The sequence below is a fragment of the Melozone crissalis genome, unplaced genomic scaffold (genome assembly GCF_028551555.1).
Source record: "Melozone crissalis strain CALT ecotype California unplaced genomic scaffold, PUWL_Pcris_2 ptg000066l_1, whole genome shotgun sequence".
Classification (NCBI taxonomy): domain Eukaryota; kingdom Metazoa; phylum Chordata; class Aves; order Passeriformes; family Passerellidae; genus Melozone; species Melozone crissalis.
The window spans coordinates 8520397-8542882 of NW_026535844.1; the positions used below are offsets into that span (position 1 = coordinate 8520397).

Consider the following 22486-nt stretch of genomic DNA (forward strand, 5'->3'; position numbering starts at 1 on the left):
CCAGCGGGGCTGGGGGGGACACGGGACCCCCCCAAAATCAGCGGAGCGGGGACGGAGCGGGCGATCCCGGCCGGGCCCGAGCCCACGGGGAGGGGCTGCGGCCGCCGCCGGCTCAGGAGCTCTGTGGGCACAGAAAAGGGGGTGACACCGGGCTGGGGGCCCCGGCGGGAGCGCACACGCTCCGCCACGGGGGGACGCCACCCCCGGCACCCGCCCTGACCTTCTTGCGCAGGGAGAAGCCGAGCCCCAGCGCCACGAAGACCAAGCCCAAGACGAAGCCCCCGATGCCCGTCAGCATCTTGCTGCGGGCGGCGTCCGGCGGCATCACTGGGGGGTCCGCAGGGCTCAGCACCCCCAAAACCCCTCACCGACACCCCGAGCCCCTCCCAGCGCCCTCCCTGTGGCCCCCAGCCCAGCCAGGACCCCCTGAAACCTCCCTCAGATCCCTTTTTGTCCTGCCCAGGAGCCACCAAAGCCCCTCCCGTCCTTCTCAGCATCCCACAGCCCCCTCCCAGTTGCCCCCAGCGCCCCAGGACCCCCAAAGCCTCTCGCAGTCCCTTGGCAGCCCCAGCAGGACTCAGCCAGAGCCCTCCCAGGCTGTGCCCAGCACAACCGAGCTCATGGCGAGCCCTGCTTTGCCATCGCCGATCTCCTTCCATCCTCTCCGGGCTCACTGCGATCCCTCCCAGTCACACCCAGCACCCCAAACTCCCTCCCAGTGCCCACCAGGACCCCCCCAAGCCCTTCCCACCCTCCCCAGCATCCCCCAAACCCCTGCCCAGCCCTTGCCCAGCCCCTCTCCCAGTTCCAGCCCGGCTCTCTCCAGCTCCCTCCCAGTAGCTCCCAGCACAGCCCAGTGGCTCTGCCAGCGCCCCCAGGGGCTCCCCCGTACCCCAGTGCCGCCTCAGGGGCTGCTCCAGGCTGACGTGCTCCACCTGGCAGCTGTAGCTGAGCCTGCGCCGGGGCGGCGTTTCCAGCAGCACCAGCAGCTGGTGGGTCCAGTCGCCGTTGGGGACCACGTCGGTGGCCACCACGTGCTCCGAGAGCTCCTGCTGGCCCTGGAACCACCTCACCTGGATGGCAGCAGGGTAGAAATCCATCACGGAGCAGAGCAGGCGGCCGGGGCCGGGCTGGGAGCTCGAGGAGGGCACCAGCGAGATGGACACGCTGGGGGGCACTGGGAGAGACAGAGAGCGAGAACACACTGGGATCAGCTGGGGGGCACTGGGAGAGAGAGGGGAGGGCTGGGATGGGCTGGAAGGGAACTGGGAATAGAGTGGGAGGGACTCGGAATGGACTGGGAGGGCCTGGGGGCGACTGGAAGGAACTGGGAATAGACTGGGAATTGACTTGGGGAGCATGGATGAGACTGGGAAGGACTGGGAGGGGCTGTGGTGGCACTGGGAGGAACTGGGAATGAAGGGCGCGGCACTGAGCGGCCGCGTCCAGCGCGGGGCACTCGGCGCTGGGGATCTACCAAGGAACAGATGAGTCATCAGCGGTGCGCGATCTCATTGGCTGGGAAGCGTCAGCTTAATGCGTCGCTGAAATGGACGCGGGAGGGAGCACTGGGAGGCACTGGGAGGGAATGGGGGGAACAGGAGGCCCCGGGGATGGGCACAAGGAGGGCTGAGGGCTCCGGGGCGATTCTTGGGAAGGTTTCGAGGGGCTCCAGGGTCATTGGGAGGGCAGGACCCGAGGGGACACGCTCTGCCCCGCGCTCACCTCGGCGCTCCACAGTGATCGGGGCAGCAATCTCGTAGTTGTGCCGGCACCTGTCCACGTGAGCCCGCATGAACTCCATTATAGCCGTGTCGCTGTTCTACTTCTTGGCATTCTTCTCCCCTAAGGGGGTGAACCCCACAAAGTGCCCAACGTCGCTGTCGAACGTCAGGAACTGCTCCCGGTTGTAGATGAACCTCACCACCAACCTCACCTTCTCAGTGCCGTTAATGAAGAGACAATCGGCCTTATGCATCCACTGGAACACCCCTGTGAGTGCAGCACACAGCTCAGGGATGTGCCCCCCTCAGCACCCCCAAGCAGCACCCCCAGAGCTCCGGGAGCCACCCCGGATCCCCACTCCGCACCCCCTGTGCCCCACGGCCGCCACGGGACGCTCCTGCCCGCGCTGCCGCTTCCTGTTTGCCGCCCTTCCCCCATTTCCCCTTCCACATACTCTCCCACATCCAGCCACTCCCAAATCACTTTTGTAGCCCCATTTCCCCACAAATCCCCCAATCTCCGGCCCCCTCGGGCTCAGTTTTGGGGTCATCCCCTCCCCTTTTCCCCCATTCTTCACCCTCTCCCACCCCTCCCTCCCCTCCCCCCACCCCTCAGCCCCTCCCGCTCTCCCTTTGGGGGGTCCCCTCCTCCTCCCCCTCCATTCCGGCCTCCCCACTTCGCCCCCTTTTCCCCCTTCTCCCCCCCTGTCCCAGCGCCTCCCGCCCCCCGCTCACCCGAGAGCTCCGCGCCCGCAGCCGGGGGGGCTCCCAGCACCACCAGTGCCACCAGCAGGGCCCCAGCTGCCGCCCCTCGCCCCATGGCCGGGGCCGGGCAGGGAGCAGCAGCCCCAAAGCAGCCGCGCTGCGCTGGGAGCGCCAGTCCGCAGCAGGGCGGGCTCGGCAGCGCCGCGCGCTCTCATTGGCTGCCGCCGCTTCTGGGCAGCGACCGGCCACGGGCTCTGCCCGGCAACCGATGAGGCAATCCAACGCCCCGAGCTCTCATTGGCTAAGCTGCCTCCTGCCTGCGCTGCCATTGGCTGAGGCCTTTCCGGGACGCTGCAGCCCCGGGCTGGGGGATTTTTGGGGAGGGGGAACCTTGGGGCGCTGGGCAGGTGGGAGCTCAGGTGAGCCCAGCAATGCGTGCCCAGGTGCGCGGCATCTCAGGGGTGCCCGTGGCCAGCGGTGACGCTGGCCCGATGCCAGGCACCCCCAGAGCCGCTCTGTCCCTGCCCCCCGCAGCCGCACAGGGACAGAAAATGGAACAGAGGGTTCCTGCGTGGGGACAAGGATCGGGAGAGATTCCTCAGCAAATCCCGCACGGGCACAACAGATCCGGCCTGGACACACGGAGGGAATTTATTATCAACCAAATCACAGCAGCACAAGGAGAAGGGAAAGAAATCTCTCCAACACCTTCCCCCTGCCCAACACGGATCAGCCAGAACAGGGGTCACCAGGGCTCTGCCCAACAGGAGTCACTGAGGATCGTCCAGCGCGGATCCTCCCATGGGGAATGGAGCTGGAGCAGCACACGAAGCTCTTCCCACACTCAGGACACTCGCAGGGCCTCTCCCTGGCGTGGAAGTGCTGGTGAGTGACGATCTCTGAATCCCACCTGAAGCTCTTCTGACATTCCAAACACTCCTAGGGCCGTTCTCCAGTGTGGATCTTGTGGTGCTTGCAGAGGTCATTGGTCCCACTGAAGCGCTTCCCACATTCCTCACACTCACAGAGCCTCTCCCCAGTGTGGATGTTCAGGTGTTCCATCAGGGTGGAGCTGGAGCTGAAACCCTTCCCACATTCCAAGCACTTGTGGGGCTTCTCCCTGCCATGAGGCTTCTCCACCAGCTCTGAGCCCTGGCTGCATCTCCGGCCACCTTCCTGGCTCAGGGCGGCTCTTTCCTCCTCACACCTCCCTGGGCTGGGTTTGCAGCCCTTCCTTGTGAGGGATCTCTGGGGCTTTTCCTCCTCCTCCATCTGGCCACAGCTTGGGAATGACAAACCCTGGTTTGGGGGAAACCAAGGTGGGAGTGCCTTGGAGTAGAGGCTCCTCCTGGCCAGGTCCATCTCTGGAACTCAGCAGGAGTCTTGTGTCGATGAAAAGCTCCACATATCAAGATTCAGCCCAAAAAAAACTCTCCCAGGAGTTCCCTATTGCAGATCTCTTCACTTTTGGGGTTCCAGAGGTTTCCTTTCCTTGGGATCACAGGGGTCCAATGGTTCCAGGGGTTCTTCATTCTCCGGCGTCCTGCTTAGGGATGATCCAGGGACTTTTGGGGGTCCATGGGGTCCCTTCTACCCTGATGCTCTGCTTTGACATCCCAGGGATCCCAGGGGTCCCTCCTCTCCAGGCTCCCCCCCTTTCCAGTCTGCCGGGGTCCCCCTGCTCTGGGATCGCCCCTCTCTGCTCTCCCCACTCTGGGGGTCCCAGGGGTTCCCCTCCTCTTCTCTCCCGGGGGTCCCCAGGACCAATGTCCTCCCCTGCCCATACTGGGCAATGGAATGTGGGCCCCCAAAGATCCCCCAAGGGGCTCAGCTTTGGGCTCCTGCAAGATCCAAACCTACAAACACAGAGAAAAAAACTTCCCAGGGACACCAGATGAAACTTGGGGTCAATTCCACAATTTGTGAGCTCCAAACACAGCCCAATAAAAAACCCTCTCAGGGACCCCCTGGATGGATTTGGGACGAGCTCCCCCTCCCCGCTCACCTGCAGGACGAGCTGGGGGCGATGGTCCCGCGGCTGCGGCCACAGGGGGCACTGGAACCTCCTGTTCCTCCTGTTCCTGCTCCTGCTCCTCCTCTTCCTGCTCCTCCTTTTCCTCTCTCCCTCCTCCTCCTCCTCCTTCCTAATCCCACCTCCTCCCCAGTTCTGCCTTCTGTGTATTTACAGTGGGGAACCTTGCTTGCATTTAGAACCAGAACAAAGATCCCAGACGGAACAAGGCTTGCTGCTTTTAGTCAGAAGTATCAGTGACTAAAGGTCACGTTTCCTTTGGTTTGGTGCCGTCCTTGTTCCTCCTCAGTGTTCAGGCTGGGCTATGGGGTGTCCTTGTTTGCTGCATTTTCCGAGTTCCTCTTGCACTCTTTGGGCCATAGGCTGTGCCCTGGGAGGGTTCTTTGTGCTCCTTTGTGACACAGGAGAACCTTCCAGGCGGTTTCTGCGTGAGCTGCTGCTGGGATGTCACAGGAACAGCGCCACGTCCCCGTGGTGTTCCCGTTGCTGTGGGACACAGAGGCCTCAGTGCCCAGAGTGGCTCTGGGCTCGTTGCTGGAGGATCCTCCTGCCCGAGGCATTCTCAGCAGCCAGCCCAGAAGGTGTCCTTCTGTGCTTGCAGGTGTTATGTTTGCCCAATTATCCCATCATAAAAAAACCCCAAACAATATTTAAGGTAGCAGCAATTTTAATTAAATAGTTTAGAAAATATATAAATCAGGGATAATTTAGTTCAAATAATAGCGCATAAGCTAAAACAACCATGGGGTACGGGGGGCAGGGTTCAATTACCCTTGCCACTTCACGTACAAGCTTGCCAAGTGAAAGTCACCCCTTATATGCCATGCGTCAATGCCATCTCCTCCTATTTTCTGTTCGTCACTTTTCTGTCCTCCGCCCTCCTCACCACCTTTACCACGCATGCGCCACCACTCGGTTCGGTGGTCGCACAGGTCTTTGGGGGTCGTCACTGATGAAGGCCCTATAGTCTTCTTCATTGTCCTTTAATTCACCTTTGGGTTACACATGCGCACCAAGCCAGTACAATATAAGCCAAGACTAACGTATCACTGCATCTACATATCAAGGCAAAAAATCCCTTATAATTAGCATTTTCTGGGACTGACCGAGGTTCTTGGTCATTTTTAGCAACTATATCTTCAGGTTCTTTCCTGTGGTCCTTGAAAAACATCTGCTGGGAAGGGGGGGGTGGAGCCTCTCCTCTCCCTCTCCTCCTTGGCATTACAACTTTTAACCATTAACTATTTTATTATTCTCAAATATTAATTACTGTATCAATATTGATTACTGTTTCAATTTTCAATTCAAACAGCACGAATCATACCTATTTATCACAAATCCCCCATTTCTCTTTTTGATCATTATTATTTGTGCTGTATTTAAAAAGCTGTGCCCTGATATCTTTTATATTTTTCAGAATTTTTGTTTCCTCGTTGTCTCTTTTCATCTTCAAATTTTCCCAGCATTTCTATTACTGCTTCTAGTCTTTCACACTCTCTTTAAAGTTTAGTTAGCATTTCCTGGTCTATTTCAATCTTTTTAGGTCCTTGTTTTTTAACAGGGGTCGATTTAGCTTTTAATACCATTATAGATCTTGATTTTCCTTTTTCTGCTGATTCTGAATCTAGAGACGTTGTAATCTGCATCTTTTGAATCACTGATTCAAAAGATTAGCCTAATAATTACAAAATCATACAAGGCAGAAACAGAAGTCCCAGAATTGAGCATAACAACATGAACTCTAACTTTTTTCTCCAAACACTTCCAAAGAGGTTACCCCACCAATCTGCTTTCAAGATTGAATTCCACTTTTGTAGTGGCACATGAGCCACTCTTTTAATTTCCTCTGTAAGTTTTGTGATAGCTTCCCCATAATCATTAATTTCTACACAGCACTTAAATTCATTAAATCTTCCACAAGCTCCTCCTTCTTTTGCTAACAGATAGTCTAGGGCGATCCTGTTTTGGTACACAAACGCCCGCATTTGTGTATGTTGCCTGCCTAACATTTTTAAAGCATCAGAGGTGTGATTTGACACCACTTCCACTAGTGCTTGGAGCCTTATTAATTTATTCAACAGGTAAATTGGGGTCCTATATCCCCATGACCCATCCTGAGCCCATATTGCTGGGCCATAATATGCTATAATTTGTTCTGCAGGCCATTCGTCCTCCTCCCATTTTTGATTCCCTCCTGCTGTTGGAAAATTTAAATTCAAATCTCCTTTATTCCACTGCAGGGTTTCATACAGTGGAGTTCCTAGCACATTGCTCCTAGACCTCAGTAGAACAAAGAAGGAGGGTTGTATTATTCCCAAAGTACAGGTTCCTCCCCATTTTTGAGGTAACACACTGTGTACTCGTTGCTCACAAATCCAATATATCTCATCTGAGGCTTTCCATTTCTTATCAGTTTTCTCCGGTTGTTCCCAATAAGACCTCAGGCTGTCGATGGATTGGTGGGGGTTAACTCCAGGACTTCTGTACCAGCATAAATTAATCTGTTCATCCCATTCACAATTTATTTCTTTTACTGGTCCCCAATATCCAACGGGGTTTTCAGGTCGCCAAATTTTTGAACGATCCATATTAACCACCAGTGTGGATTTACAAGGAGTATGCCCTACTATTTTAATAAATTTCCTTCCTTCTTGAGTTATACAAATGATTCCAATTACTTGATGGCTTAAAATCCATCCTTCAGGTCTCTTCAATGTTCCAGAAATTTGGGTATGGTTCCATTTTAAAAATTGCTCTGGAGCTAAGCTCTCACCTTTCCACGGCCATCTTTCAGCCATTTTTAGACCTCCACAAATCCAGCATTTTGATAATCCTAATTCTGTAGCAATCTCTTTTTGTAGTGTGTTCTGTTAATTTGTTTAATTGCTCCCCCATTTTCTGTATTGTTCCCCCATTTTCTGTAATGGTTCTGCCCTCCCAGTTTTTCCCGCCTTAGCTTTGTCAATTATTATGTTCCCATGGCAACTCCCACCATGGTATTGTCTGTCATTTGGTCACCTTGGTTACTCCCGCCACAGTTTAGGTCAATCCTCTCTGTTATATGATTTCCTCTCCCCTGTGTTTCCTTATATGTGAATTTGTTCTCCTCCCTGGGCCCAGTCAATCACTCCCCACTCCTCCTCGTTTGCCAGAATCTTCTGTGCTTAGGGAGACTTGATTGGCTGTGGCTCTGGGGCCCCTCCTTTACATTGTTTCTATTGGGTTTTTCCTCATGTCAGTTATCCTAAGTTCACTCCCCTACCTTCCCCTATTGGTCCTTTGTAAACCCCTCCCTGGGATCCCTCCTCCCCTTTATAACCCTGTTGCACTCTCTGTTCTTGGTCACACGCTGGTAGACACATTAGATTCAACACCTGGGTGTCTGTCACTCCCTGGTTGACAATAAATCTGACAAGTCCCCAAGTAAAGAGTGTCCAGACTCTTTACTCTCGTCGGCCAGCAGCAATTCCATCCGCTGTGAGCACAGCCCGAAGCCTTCTGACGCCGAGAGGTGCTCCCACATTTGCAGCTGGGTGTTGGCCGCCCTCCTGCTAGCCGGACACCTGACTTTAAGGCCACACCTTGCTGGAGTTGGGTGTCCAACGTTGGGGCCTGGATTACGGCCGGACGCCTAGCCGTTTGGACCGACAAACCCCACGGATGGATTCCTTAGAGTCCACTGGCCACCAGACTACCCTCAGTTGCCGCAGACTCCGGTTTAGGGGTAGCGCTCCTGGGGGACCCGAAGTCGGAACTCCCTGCACCCGTGGAGGACTTCGGAAGACGAGAGCCACTCGCCCGGGTTTTCTTTTGTGCCGCCGCTGGGTCAGGTAAGCCCCAGACTTGGTGGTTTCCCCCCTGCCTTTTTAACCCCCCCTTGGAGTTTATGCCCTGCTCTGGGGACCACTCCCTACCCTTTTCCCAAGAGGGCTGCAATCCCAAGCGGTTTCAGCTCCCGCGTGGCGATCACGTGCTGCCGGAAGCCTGGCGGATGCCGCCCATCCTGTCTCCTCCGGCGCCGCGCAGCGTTACCGCGTGGCATAGGGGGGCCGGCAGACGCTGCCTGCCATTTCCGCTTTTTGCGCGCGCGGCTCTGACGCTTTTCGTACACCGTGGGAAGCCTGGCAGACTCCGCCCGCCGTGCCACGGAGCCCTCTGCTGCTTTTCGTGCTCGCTGTTTCCCTGTACAGCGGCGCTGGGGCGGGCTTCGGGCTCTCTCGGTTCGGCGCCGAGCGGCTGCTGCGGGTATTTCAGCGCGGGGCGGCTTTTCCGCGCGGGTCGGCATGGCGCGGTCATCCACCCCCCCCACCGCGTGGCGCGCTGCCCCCCCCCCCCCCGCTTTTTGTGCGGTTTTGGAGCGGGGCGGGGTTGCCGCAGCTTTCAGCGCAGGCAGTACTGGTCTCAGTCTCCCCGGGACTCCCCGGGAGCCCCGGCGGAGCCCCGGTCTGTTGGGGACAGCCCTCTCCCCCTCATTTTTTATTTTTCCTTTCCCGTGGGGTCTGAATCCCCAGACTTGGGGCCAGACCTCACTGCCCAACATCCTTCCTTTCCTCGAGCTGAAACCCCAGACTTGGGGACAGCGAGGGGAGCAGGGGCCAGTGGCGTGTACCTAATTGTTTTAGTTTTCGTTTTTCTGGGTGGGTGGAGTGCAACATCAGGAGTTCTAGATCCCTTTAAGGTAGCATTGTCTAGTGCTTCTTAGAGGTTAGACCATGGGTGCAGGCCTGAGCAGGACTCAAACGAGAGTCTACTGTGTTGTTAAGGGTTTGTTGCTTGGGGGAGGGTCTCAAGCCCCCGAAAAGGAGTTGAAAATGTTAATTAAGTGGGTCTTTTCTCAGCTCCCCGAGGTTTCCCCAGAAATTGTGAAGGAGCCATGGTTTTGGGCAGCTGTTGTAGCAAAATTAGAGCAGGCGGCCAACTCTGGGGAAACCCAATTATCTATCGTGGCATACTGGGTGGGCAGAGTGTTAACCTCACTCTGACCGCCCGGGGAACTGAAGGAAAGTCCATCGCGTTTAAGTTTGGTCCCCAGTTCTCCCAGTTCTTGTGTTCCTATCCCTCATTCCTCACCCTCTTCCCTCAGGCAGGAGCCCTCGGGAGGGATTCTTAAGGCCAACAAGAAGCAGGGGGTTCACCTTGCCCCTGCTCCCTCTCGACCGGCTCGGCCACCTCCTCCGAAGAGTCCTGGCCAGTCTCTTCGGAGCCCTCCTCCCTATCCCTCTGCCCCTCTCCCTAAGTCCCCAGTTGCCACTCCTAAGTTTGTCAGAATCGATGAACTGGCTCAAGATGGCTCACAGGGAGCACAAAATGGCGGAGACCTCATGGTTTTTCCCGCCACGATCCCTTCTCCCTCCCACAATCCTTCCCTTGATCTATCCCCTTCTCCTGTTTCCCCTCCCTCCGTTCCTCCCCCTGCTCCTCCCCCTACTCTGCCCACGGCTCTGCCTCCCGCAAACTCCTCCCTAAATCCTCCTCCCTATTCCACCCCACCTCTGAACTCCACCCCAGAGGCGGAGAAAACCAACTTGCCAGGCACAAGCCAGTGCCCCTCCCAAGTGCCAAGCCCCGCCTCAGCCTTCCTCCTTTCCGGTTCCCACGCTCCTCCTTCCGGTTCCCACGCTTTGTGTTCCGGGGGGGAGGGGGGGGTGGATGACCGGAAGCCAGGACAAGCACCTTTATTGGAAGCTGCCCCGGTTACATACCGCCTCAGTGGGGAGGGGAGTTCTCAGGCCCAATGGGTGCCGCTTGTACAGGCCTAGATCAAGGAACTGTGCAAGGCCCAGAGGGAGTTCTCCCGGGAATCGGAGTATTTCCGGGGTCTCCTTCGCTTGGTCCTTGCTCCAGGAGATCTGGTCCTGGCGGACCTGAGGGCTCTCTTCTCTAGCCTTTTTGGGCCCATGGAGTTTAGGGTCTGGGCAGCAGAGTGGGGGAGGGAGATTGTGGAGGTTCTCCCAGTGCTCTGGGGGAGCCAGGCCATGTCTCACGATGCGGACGGCTTGGTACTATCCACGGACCATCTGGTGGGCACCAGGGCTTGGGCAAGCAGGGCGGTGCAGGCAAAGGTTTGTTCTCTGCTCAGCTATTGGAAACCTGCAAGGCCACAGAGCAGGCTTTTTACAAGCTCCTCTCTGCCACATCACAGCTAGAAGTGGAAGAGGTGAATCAGGGCACACAGGAGCCTTATATCACGTTTGTTGAAAGACTGTATCGGTTTGTAGGGGCTCAGGTTCCGGGAGAGCGGGAGAGAGAGGAGGTTCTGAGGCTGATGGCCTACCTGAATGCCAATGTGGCATGCAGGGGGGCCATCCGGTCTCTCCCCCTGAGCCCTCGACCCACAGTCGAACAAATGATAGAAGTCTGTGCGAGGAAGGTTCCCCTTCAGGATCCAAAGATGTGCCCCAAGAGAACATCAGTGGCTTTTGCAGAGTTTCCATTCATCGAATGCCCTGAAGCCGAAGCTGCTGCCGTGAATGGACCCTTAACACCGGGTTCCAGCAGGAGGATGACGGCAACCCATCCTTGTCATCTCTGTGGCAAGATGGGGCACTGGATGCCGCAATGTCCCCTGCAGCAAAGGTTTCTGGAGTTCAGAAAAAAGGATGGGGAGGTAGCGAACAAAAAAACTAACTTATGAGCACAGCCCCTCCCTGGGCCAGGACAAAAATAAGGCGGGCCAATTAACATCCAGCGGGGAGGGAGGAGTAAAGGGAGAGCCGCCATACACACTACCGGATTTGACTAATCTATTATCGGATTTGGCATTTAGCACCTGTGAGTTGTAGCCTAAACCTGTTCTTACCACCTTGTCTTCTGCTTCCCCTTACAGGCTGCAGCTAACTAGGGATATCTATCTTCCCAACAGCGATTTTCAGCTGGTGTCTGCCGATCTGCAACATCTCGGTCGCTGGAGGAAATTAGGACGGTGCAGGTGGACCATTGTTGGTGATACAAAGCACATACCGCGTGACCTTCACATCGTCCTGGGGCTGGTTACTACAGACCGGGACCGTTTCGCGGTGGGGCTGTACTGTGTCCGACCCCCACTCTTCCTCCCCAAAGGTCAGATTATTGCCCAGGCCATTCCAGTGCCGGAGGAGACGCACTGGCAAAGATCATCCAAGATACATTGCCTCCAACTGTGGCCTGGGCACAGGTAGTGGGGAGGGAGAAACCCCGACTAACTTGTCAACTTTCTTTAGGGGGAGATCGAAAAATAGTGAGGGGTCTGTGGGACACAGGGGCAGATGTGACAATCATTCCCTCTCGGGAGTGGCCGTCACATTGGGGCTTGCAAAACACGGCTGGAACCATCCAAGGTGTAGGGGGTCTCCAATTGGCCAAGCAATCAAGGAGCATTGTACAAATTATGGGACCAGACGGGCAATTGGCTTCTGTGCGCCCGTTCGTATTAGATTACACCGAGCCTCTCTGGGGGAGAGACCTTTTAGCCCAGTGGGGAGCCAAAATTGACCTTCCCAGGGCTCCCCAGGTTTTTTGGGCAGTGGCCACTGAAGAGCGCTGGACCTGGAAGCTGGAATGGCAGACTGATGAACCAGTACAGGTCTTGCAGTGGCCACTAAACAAACAAAAATTGAAGGTGCTCAACGAGCTCGTTCAGGAGCAGTTACTTAAGGGCAGTATCGTGGAGACAATGTCTCCCTGGAATTCTCCAGTTTTTGTGATCAAGAAGCCAAATAAAGATAAGTGGCGGCTCCTGACCAACCTCCACCAAATTAACGAAAAAATAGCAGACATGGGGTCTCTCCAACCAGGGATGCCCTCCCCGGCAATGGTCCCCCGAAATTGGAATTTGGCTGTTGTTGACATCAAAGATTGTTTCTTCCAAATTCCCCTACACCCTGACGATGTCCCACGTTTTGCGTTCACGGTTCCTTCCATCAACTGCGAGTCCCCAGACAAGTGCTACCACTGGCGGGTCCTTCCGCAAGGAATGAAGAACTCTCCAGTGATCTGCCAGTGGTACGTTGTTTCTCTGCTGTCCCCCATTTTTGCAGCCCTCGGGGATGCCGTCGTGATTCATCATTATATGGACGACATTCTCGTGTGTGCGCCCGACGATAGTCTGCTTGCCCGTGCGCTTGACCTGACAACCAATGCATTGGTTGCTGCAGGGTTTGAGCTCCAGCAGGACAAGATTCAACGGATGCCACCTTGGAGGTACCTGGGCCTTGAATTACCAAGTGGACCATTGTGCTGCAGAAATTGGCAATAAGGACTAATGTCCAGACCCTTGCGGATGTCCATCAACTGTTGGGTGAGACCCTGGCTGGGCATTTCTACCGAGGACCTGGCCCCCGTTTTCGATTTGTTGAAAGGGAGAGAGGGGCTTAGTTCCCCTAGGACTCTCACCCTAGAGGCTCAGGTAGCTCTGAAGAAGATCCAAAAGGCTATTTCGGCCAGGCAGGCCCACCGTTATCACCCGGGCTTGCCATTCAAATTCATAATACTGGGAAAATTGCCACACCTCCATGGCATTATCCACCAGTGGGACAAGACGCTGAAGGACCAAGGCTGGGGAGATAAGCTCTTATTCATAGAGTGTGTCTTTCTCAGCCACCATCAGTCCAAAAGAATGACAAGGCCACAGGAGCCGGTAGCCGAACTGATCCTCAAAGCAACATCGAGGATCAGGGAGTTGACAGGATGCGATTTCGAATGCATTTACATACCAATTGAATTGGAGTCGGGCCAACTAAAAATGAAGACCTTCAATGAACTGCTGCAAACAAATGAAAACCTTCAGTTTGCGTTGGACAGCTACACTGGGCGTGTTGCAGTGAATCAGCCGGCCCAAAAATTATTTAAATCGGAGTTTAAATTATCACTCTAAAAGGTTCAAAGTAAGGAGCCTCTAGATGCCGTGACAGTTTTTACAGACGCGTCGGGAGCATCCCACAAGTCAGTTATGACTTGGAAGGATCCTCAGACTCAGCAGCGGGAGACAGATGTTGCTGTCGTGGAGGGTTCTCCACAAATTGCTGAGTTAAACGCAGTCATCAGGGCATTCCAGAGGTTCCAGGGACCTTTCAATTTGGTAACAGATTCTGCGTATGTCGCCGGTGTAGTGTCCAGAGCTCAATCAGCAGTTCTGCAGGAGGTCTCAAACCAAAAATTATTTGAACTACTTACGAGGCTCATCGATTTAGCCTCCCACCGTGAGCATCCGTTCTTTATAATGCATGTGAGATCGCATACTGACCTGCCTGGGTTCATCGCTGAGGGCAACCATCGTGCCGATTCCCTGGCCACGGCTGCAGTCACGGTGGGCCCACTCCCAGACGTGTTCAGCCAGGCTAAGATCAGCCACCAGCTCTTCCATCAGAACGTGCTTGGCCTGGTCCGGCAATTCCATCTGACCCAAGACCAGGCCAAGGCGATCAGGGCCATATGTCCCCAATGCCAGAGAGACCAGATGCCCACCATTGCCTCGGGGGTTAATCCCCGGGGCTTGGCAAGCTGTGAGGTGTGGCAGATGGACGTGACACACATCCCTTCTTTTGGTAGATTGTGTTACGTCCATGTCTCAGTGGATACCTTTTCCGCTGCTATCTATGCCTCTGCCCACACAGGTGAGAAGGCTGCGGATGTCCAGGAGCATCTGCTTCTGGCGTTCACTGTCTTGGGCATCCCTAGGGCCATCAAAACTGACAACGGCCCAGCGTATATGTCCAAGGAACTGCAGAGCTTCCTGCAGCAATGGGGAATAGAACATAAGACCGGCATCCCCTATTCCCCGACAGGCCAAGCCATGGTGGAGAGGGCCCACCAGAGCCTGAAGAAGACCTTAGCTCAGCAGCAAGCGGCTGTGAAGGTGGAGACCCCCCACGTCCAGTTGTCAAGAGCGCTTTACACCCTCAACTTCCTCAATTGCCCTTTTGACAACCCCAACCCTCCGGTGGTCCGGCACTTCGGCAGTCACCAGCAGCTGCAGCCTAAAGCCAGGCCGCCGGTCCTTATCAAGGATCCGGAGACCTGGCGGACAGAGGGGCCATTTGACCTGGTGACCTGGGGGAGAGGATACGCTTGCGTGTCCACTCCCTCAGGCCCCCACTGGATACCATCCAAATGGGTCAGGCCCTTCGTCCCGAAGCAGGGGACGCAGAAAGGGGCTGTGCCACGGGTCCAGGTAGCGTGTTGGTGGCGGTGGAGGAAACCCTCCACTATAACATCTTCCTTTTTCTCCGAACTTTCTCCCATTCCTGAAGCAGAGCCCTCTTCTCCCTCTTCTCCTTCTCCTTCTGATTTTCCATTAGTTTATGAGTCTCGACCCTCATCTCCTGTTTCCTCCCTGTCTTCTTCAGATTTAAGTTGGTTGTTTGGGGCAAAGCCATCAGAGTGATTTCCTTATACTTTCACCATTTCTCTCTTGTTTTAGTACATCTCCCCAATGGCCCCCGCATCGTCACCAACGGCTCCCAACCCGGGCATTCTACTGCTACTTCTGGCGACCTACGGACTCCTGCTGCCATCTTCGAAACCGTGGGTCATCCCCCAGCCAAAGGTCAATGTCTGGCGTGCCTTGGATTAGTCTTTAGGACAAGACCACATTTGCCTCGACACCGGCGCAGCAGAGGACCCGATGTCGTCTTGTCTTGTGGGGATCCCTTTCGCTCCAGGTGAGTTTCCCCCTGCCTTTCAGTCAACCTTTTCCCCTATTTTGGCCCGGAGCCTTACTATCGTCCCCAGTTTTGATTCTAGTAACGCCTGGAGCGACGGAGTGTTTAGGCTGGATCCTTTAGCCTCCAAGCCCACAGAATTACATCTTCTCGGTTCTGCCAACTCCTCTATCTGTTTTCAGTTTGATTATACTTTAGCTCCTATAAAGAAGGGCGTGGAGGTGGTCCAGCAAACTAAAAAAGAATATCAAGTGAATCAGTGGTGCAGAGCCGTATTAAAGATCAGCAGTCCCACTACCACTGGACGGATCCCTTATGCCCTTCCCAGGGGAGCGTTTTTGATTTGTGGCAATCGAGCGTGGGCAGGCTTCCCCTCTGGTCTGATCGGAGGCCGTGCACTTTTGGCAGACTGACGCTGTTTACCCCCAACATCACCCAAATTGTCAATTGGAGAAAGACAAACGTCACGTCCGAATTGGCCAGGTCTAAAAGAGATCTTAAGGATCTCACTGAGGACTGTGATGACGAAATTACTCATTGGTCTCACTCAAAATCTGTCGCTTTTACCATCCTATTGCCATGGGTATCAGTGGCGAAATCTCTGGGTGAATTGGGCTGCCTGGAGTGTTGGGTGGCTCAACAAGACAATCTTACCTCAGCTGCTCTATACGACCTCCTCACAGACGAGGAAATAACAAGAAAGGCGATGCTCCAAAACAGGGCAGCAATAGATTTTCTATTGCTGCTTCACCATCACCACTGTGAGGAGTTTGAGGGCCTCTGCTGCATGAACCTGTCCTCACGAGCCGAGGACGCCAGGCACTCCGTGAAACGCCTTCAAGACCTTCTGCATCAAATAAAACAAGTAACATCTGACTGGCTGGGGGACATCTTCAAGGGTTGGGGCCTTAGCGGGTGGGCCAGTTCAGTTTTAGAATCAGTTAGTAAGGGTATTTTAGGTTTGATTATACTCTTGATTCTTGTTACTGTGATCCGTGAACTGGTCAAAAGACTGATGACAAAAGTAGCAACGCCAAGTGTGAACCACGCCACCGTTCCCCTCAATGAGCCCGTCGAGTTGGAGGACCTCTCCTCGGAGGCCAGAGAAGCTGTGGATGAGGAGGGAGCAACCGTGCCGCCCTTTGACCACCTATGGGCGGACGGATTCCAAATTGAGGAGGGCGAGACTTGGTTGGACCAGCTGCAGGTCCCTGCAGTTCAAGTTTTATATGGACTTTTCCGTTCTTTCTAATTTTATTTGGTAAAAAACGGGGAGATGTTGTGGTGTGTTTAAGTTTATTGTATTACTCCCCCATTTTTGTATGGTTCCCCCCATTTTATGTAAATGGTTCTGCCCTTCCCAGTTTTCCCGCCACTTGTATTGTCAGTCTTTTAAGTTATATAATTCCTCCTCCCCCCTCATCTCCTTATATGTAAACTTTTTCTCCTCCCTGGGCCCAGCCAATCACCCCCCACTCCTCCCAGGTTTCCAGAGTCTTCTTCTCTCTGGGGGTTGTGGTTGGCTGTGGTCCCGGGGCCCCTCCCTTACTTTATGCTTATTGGTTCTCATCTGTTGTTTGTCATGTTTAGTTCACTCCCTTCCCTTCCCTGATTGGTCCTCTGTAAACCCTTCCCCTTGAATCCTTCCCCCATTATAAGCCTGATTCACCCTCCCCTCTTGGTCACTCCCTGGTTGGTTTCCTTGGGCAATAAACCTGACTTCACCCCCAGTGAGTGTCCTGCTCCTTACTCGTCCTACCTGCAGCGAGATCCTGTCCGCAGCCAGCACAGCCTGAGGCCTTACGACGCCGAGGGGTGCTGGCAGGGAATGCAGCTGGGTGACGGCCTTTACCTCAGCTAGCCGGACACTGACCTTTTGGGCCACATACACCTCACCACAGCCGTCCTCAAGGGCTTTATCGCCTCCACTGATCCCTCTGTTTCTTTGCTGCAGTGATCAGAGGGGTCAGGCTGGAGAGAGGCTTGGCTGATGATAAAAATGGGTGCTGTCCAAAGGATACAAAGGAAAGAAATGAACTGTTACTTTCCAGAGTCAAGTTCCTCACAGGCTCTGTTGCAACAGGACAAAGGGAAATACTCTGCAGGGAAACTCAGTAGAGAGAAGCATGCTCAGATTAGATCTAAGGAAGAATTTTTAAACCAGGAGAGTGGGGAAACAGTGACAGAAGGTGCCCAGAGATGTGGGAGGTGCCTCCTCCTTGGAAACATCCAAGCTCAGGTCAGGCAGGGCTCTGGGCCCCCTGAGCTGCTTGAAGATGTCCCTGCTCGCTGTGGGGCACCAGGCCCAGATGAGCTCCAAAGGAGCTGCCAAGCCACAACAGGCGAGGATTCTGCTTGCTCTGCGTGTGGAACGCAGCCAGACTGGAGACTGTCGGAGGGGGCCCCACAAGAAAACCCCTCCCTGGCGCTGCTGCTTCCCCTGCAGCCCCTGGCCCTCACCTGCAGCAGCTCCTGGGCAGCCCAGCGCCGCTCCTCGTCCGGCTCCAGGCTGCACTCGAGGCAGTCCCGCAGCAGAGCCGACAGGCGCCGGGGCTCCTGCAGCTGCGGGGTCCCGTTCTGCCGGATCAGAGCGCGAGCCTGCAGGGAAAGCAAACTCAGCGCTCTGCCAGCTCCCTTCACACCCACACGGGCTCACATCCACCCCGGGGCCTCAGCCCCAGCTCCAGGGGCACTTTCCTCCCTGCCACAGATGCTGCTCAGAGCTCATTTTTCTACGCCAACCAAAAAACCCAAACCCTGGGGCTGCCACAGCCACTGCAACATCCAAATGATCTCGCCTTGAGAGCCAGTTTCATTGGCTGACTCTGTCAGTAGGAACCTCCATCAGAAATAGCACATATTGCTTCTCCAAATGGGGACACCAGCTTTACAGGCCATTTTCCAGAGTCAGTGTGGTCTGCCTGTGTTATTTCAGAGGATTCTTACATCAAGTGCATCTCTGCAATGCCACTGACACTCAACTAAATGCATTCCTGATGCCCCATCCCAGAAACTGCCAGGCAAGAAACAGGAGGTTTGTGATGCTGAAAGCTCAGGCTTGGTGACACAGAGAAAGTAGCTTGGACTAGGAAAGAAATACCATAGACTATGAGGATGTTAAACAATCATCTTCAGGTTTTCAACAAGTTTCCCAGTGAGAAGAATCAGGGGGGAGATCATCTTGCAAAATGTCTTTTAGAAGCTCCTGCAAAAATCTTGTTGTGTTTGGGGCTGGGATATGGGGGTGGTTTGGGGTTTTCTTGCAAGATAATATTAGAACTGATGCACTTGCTTCATATTTCCAGGTCATCCTCATAGCCAGATGAGCGGCAACAACATAAATCCCAAAGCAAATTGTTGCTGGAGACTGAAGAATATTCTTCTGTATGGAGGCTGGAGTGCTCTGGGAATTCCCTTCCCATGTGCAGAAACCTCCAGCTGCTGCTCCCAGTGCAGGGCCCCCCTGTGCTCACAGGCCTCTGCAGCCACTGGAGAATTTGCCTCTTACCATGGCCACCGATTCCCTGAAGTAAGGAGGTTCTCCTTCCACCATCTCAATGGTCACAATGCCAAAGGCCCAGATGTCCACCTTGGGGCCGTAAGGAGATCTGGTCACAACTTCTGGGGCCATCCAGTGAGCAGTGCCCACCATGGAGCTGCGCTGGTCCTGCTCAGGGCTGAGCTGAGCGCAGAGGCCAAAATCAGCTGAGGACAGAAACAAACCCTGTCAAAGGCAGCTGGAATGAGGAAACCAAGCACCAAGATTCCCCACTCTCAGTCTGAGAGTGCAGTAGTGAAGTCAGCTGGAAAAGCCCTCAGGGCTGTAGCCAAGGAAAGATGGAACTGGACCCTTCAAGAAACCATTGAGGAAGGGGCGGGGGATGTGAGAGAGAAGAGGGGAAGAAGGCGGGAGGAGCAGAGCGGGGAGTGGGGGGAGCGATTGAACCGGGGGAAGACAAGGGGGAGATGAGGAGAGGAGCAGAAACAGGAAAAGTAGCGGGGACACCCCGGCCTTCATCGAGGTGTCCACGGGGGGGCCAGGAAGATGTGGAACCCCCAGCCAGGTGTGTTCCCAATACGGGGGGCTCTGACCCTGGGGGTCACCCGGGATTATCCAGCGCGGATCCTCCCACGGGGGATGGAGATGGAGCGGCGCACGGAGCTCGTCCCGCACCGAGCACTGCGGGATCCGCGGGCAGCGACCCCTGCCCCCGGGCCCAGCTCCCACCCTTTGTCCCCTCCCTTTGCCCAAATCCGTCCCATCGCCCCCTCCAAATCCCTCCCCATTGCCCCCCAATAAACGGGCCCGGGCCCAACTGGGAAGCTTTATTGGGAGCACTGGGAGCAGGCACTGGGGGGGGGTGTAGTTGATAGGGTTAGGCGCTCGGAAAATCTCGCGATGTCACGGAAAGCAGTAGGATCCCTCTCCCCCTAACTTCTAGTGATAAGGGATCACCCAAGAATGTAGTCCCCCCTAACATTAGTAACTTTCGACTCCTTACTAACCAATTACAGTAAAGTAAGACCCCCTGACGTAGAGAGAAAACTCCCCCAGTATAAAACCCGACGAGACGGGACAATAAAGCTCTTGAACCGTCCACCATACTGGTGCTAGCGTGTGTTCTTGGCCCGAGTGACCCTGGAGAGTTTGGGTTGCCGTGCCGTTTTCTCAGAACCAGGTCGCCTTGCCTTGTATCAGAAGGCGACAGGGGGGCAGAGCGCCAGCGGGGCTGGGGGGGACACGGGACCCCCCCAAAATCAGCGGAGCAGGGACGGAGCGGGGGGTCCCGGCCAGGCCCGAGCCCATGGGGAGGGGCTGCGGCCGCCGCCGGCTCAGGAACTCTGTGGGCAGAGAAAAGGGGGTGACACAGGGCTGGGGGCCCCAGCAGGAGCGCACACGCTCCGCCACGGCGGGGACGCCACCCCCGGCACCCGCCCTGACCTTCTTGCGCAGGGAGAAGCCGAGCCCCAGCGCCAGGAAGACCAAGCGCAAGACGAAGCCCCCGATGCCCGTCAGCATCTTGCTGCGGGCGGCGTCCGGCGGCATCACTGGGGGGTCCGCAGGGCTCAGCACCCCCAAAACCTCTCACCGATATACAAAGGCGCTCCGAGCGCCCCCTCCAGGCTCATTCCAGTCCCTTCCAGTCGCAACCGGCATCCTCTAAACCCCCTGCCCTTTGCACCCAGCGCCCCCAAACTCCCTCCCAGTCTCACCCAGCGCCCCCAAACTCCCTCCCAGTGCCCACCACGACCCCTTCAACCCCATCCCACCCTCCCCAGCATCACCCAAACCCCTGCCCAGCCCTTGCCCAGCCCCCAGCCCCTCTCCCAGTCCCAGCCCGGCTCTCTCCAGCTCCCTCCCAGTGCCTCCCAGCACAGCCCAGTGGCTCTGCCAGCGCCCCCAGGGGCTCCCCCGTACCCCAGTGCCGCCTCAGGGGCTGCTCCAGGCTGACGTGCTCCACCCGGCAGCTGTAGCTGAGCCCGCGCCGCGGGGGGGGGGGGGTTTCCAGCAGCACCAGCAGCTGGTAGGTCCAGTCCCCGTTGGGGACCACGTCGGTGGCCACCACGTGCTCCGAGAGCTCCTGCTGGCCCTGGAACCACCTCACCTGGATGGCAGCAGGGTAGAAATCCATCACGGAGCAGAGCAGGCGGCCGGGGCCGGGCTGGGAGCTCGAGGGGGGCACCAGCGAGATGGACACGTTGCGGGGCACTGGGAGAGAGAGAGGAGAGGGCTGGGTTTGGCTGGAGAGGGACTGGGAATGGGCTAGGGAGGGACTGGGAGCGATTGGGGTGGCGCTGAGAGAGACGGGACACGGTGCGGCACACTGGGACCGATGTTGGACGTCCGGGCTTGAACGGAGAATGAAGTGGGAATTAATTTGGAATGGATTTGGAATAGCCTGAGAAGAGGAGGGAGGGACTTTGGAAGTACTGAGAGCGACTAGGATGGCACTCAGAGGGATTTTGGTGGCCCTGGAATTAACTGGGAATGAAGTGCGCGGCACTGGGAGGCCGAGTCCAGCGCGGGGCCCTCGGGATTTCAGCGTCAGGGACTCTGCATGGCAACCGATGAGTCACCAGAGAGACGCGCTCTCATTGGCTGAAAGGAGCCGGCTACACGGACAACCGGGGTGGACACGCCGGGCAGGCACAGGGATGGACTGGGACGGACTGGGAGAGCCACGGGGGTCACTGGGTGGGACAGGAGGCCCCGGGGTTGTTCCGAAGGCGGGCTGAGTGCCCTGGGCTGATTCTCAGAGACGTTTTGAGGGGCTCCAGGGTCATTGGCAGGGCAGGACCCGAGGGGACACGCTCTGCCCCGCGCTCACCTCGGTACCCCGTGAGGAACGGGGCAGCAAGCTCGTAGCCGGCCCGGCAGAACGTGTCGACCGCAGCCCGATTATCCTCCAGTATTTCCGGCATTCCGTTGCAGCACCGAGCCTGTGTCTCCCCATAGGGGGTGTCTCCCACGAACACCCCCACGTCGCTGTCGAACATCATGTACTGCTTCCGGTTGTAGATGTACCTCCTCACGAACCTCACCTTCTCCGTACCATTAATGAAGTGACACTCTCTCGTTCTCATCTCCTGGAACACTCCTGTGAGTGCAGAACACAGATCCGGGGTTGTCCCCCCAGCATGCCCCCAGCGCTCCGGGGGCCACCCCGGATCCCCACTCCGCACCCCCTGTGCCCCACGGCCGCCATGGGACCGTCCTGCCCGCGCTGCCGCTTCCTCTTTGCCGCCCTTCCCCCATTTCCTCTTTCACATCCGCTCCCCTCCCACCTCCGGCCGCTCCCAAAATCACTTTTGGGGTCCCATTTCCCCATTTTCCCACAAATCCCCCAATCTCCAGCCCCCTCCCGCTCAGTTTTGGGGTCCCCCCTCCCCTTTTCCCCCCTTCTCCACCCTCTCCCACCCCTCCCTCCCCTCCCCGCATCCCTCAGCCCCTCCCGCTCTCTCTTTGGGGAGTCCCTTCTCCTCCCCCTCCATTCCGGGCTCTCCCCTTCGCCCCTTTTAACCATTTTCCCCCGTGTCCCAGCGCCTCCCGCCCCCCGCTCACCCGAGAGCTCCGCGACCGCAGCCGGGGGGCCTCCCAGCACCACCAGTGCCACCAGCAGGGCCCCAGCTGCCGCCCCTCGCCCCATGGCCGGGGCCGGGCAGGGAGCAGCAGCCCCAAAGCAGCCGCGCTGCGCTGGGAGCGCCAGTCCGGAGCAGGGCGGGCTCGGCAGCGCCGCGCGCTCTCATTGGCTGCCGCCGCTTCTGGGCAGCGACCGGCCACGGGCTCTGCCCGGCAACCGATGAGAAAATACAACGCCCCGAGCTCTCATTGGCTAAGCCTCCTCCTGCCTGCGCTGCCATTGGCTGAGGCTTTTCCGGGACCCTGC

At 56.5% G+C, this 22486-nt stretch overlaps 1 protein-coding gene across 1 annotated transcript; it reads right to left on the reverse strand.

Annotated features, from left to right (window-relative positions):
- Positions 1–226: 226 nt before the first annotated feature.
- On the reverse strand, positions 227–22246 carry LOC128945521 (class II histocompatibility antigen, B-L beta chain-like; the record flags this gene model as incomplete). The annotated part of the gene is made up of 5 exons (XM_054289282.1): positions 22162–22246; positions 21481–21697; positions 1726–1775; positions 893–1177; positions 227–327 (listed from the first exon to the last, which is right to left on the reverse strand). Coding segments are annotated over exons 1-5 (738 nt in total), but the record flags the coding sequence as incomplete, so codon positions are not given.
- Between the last annotated feature and the right edge of the window lie 240 nt (positions 22247–22486).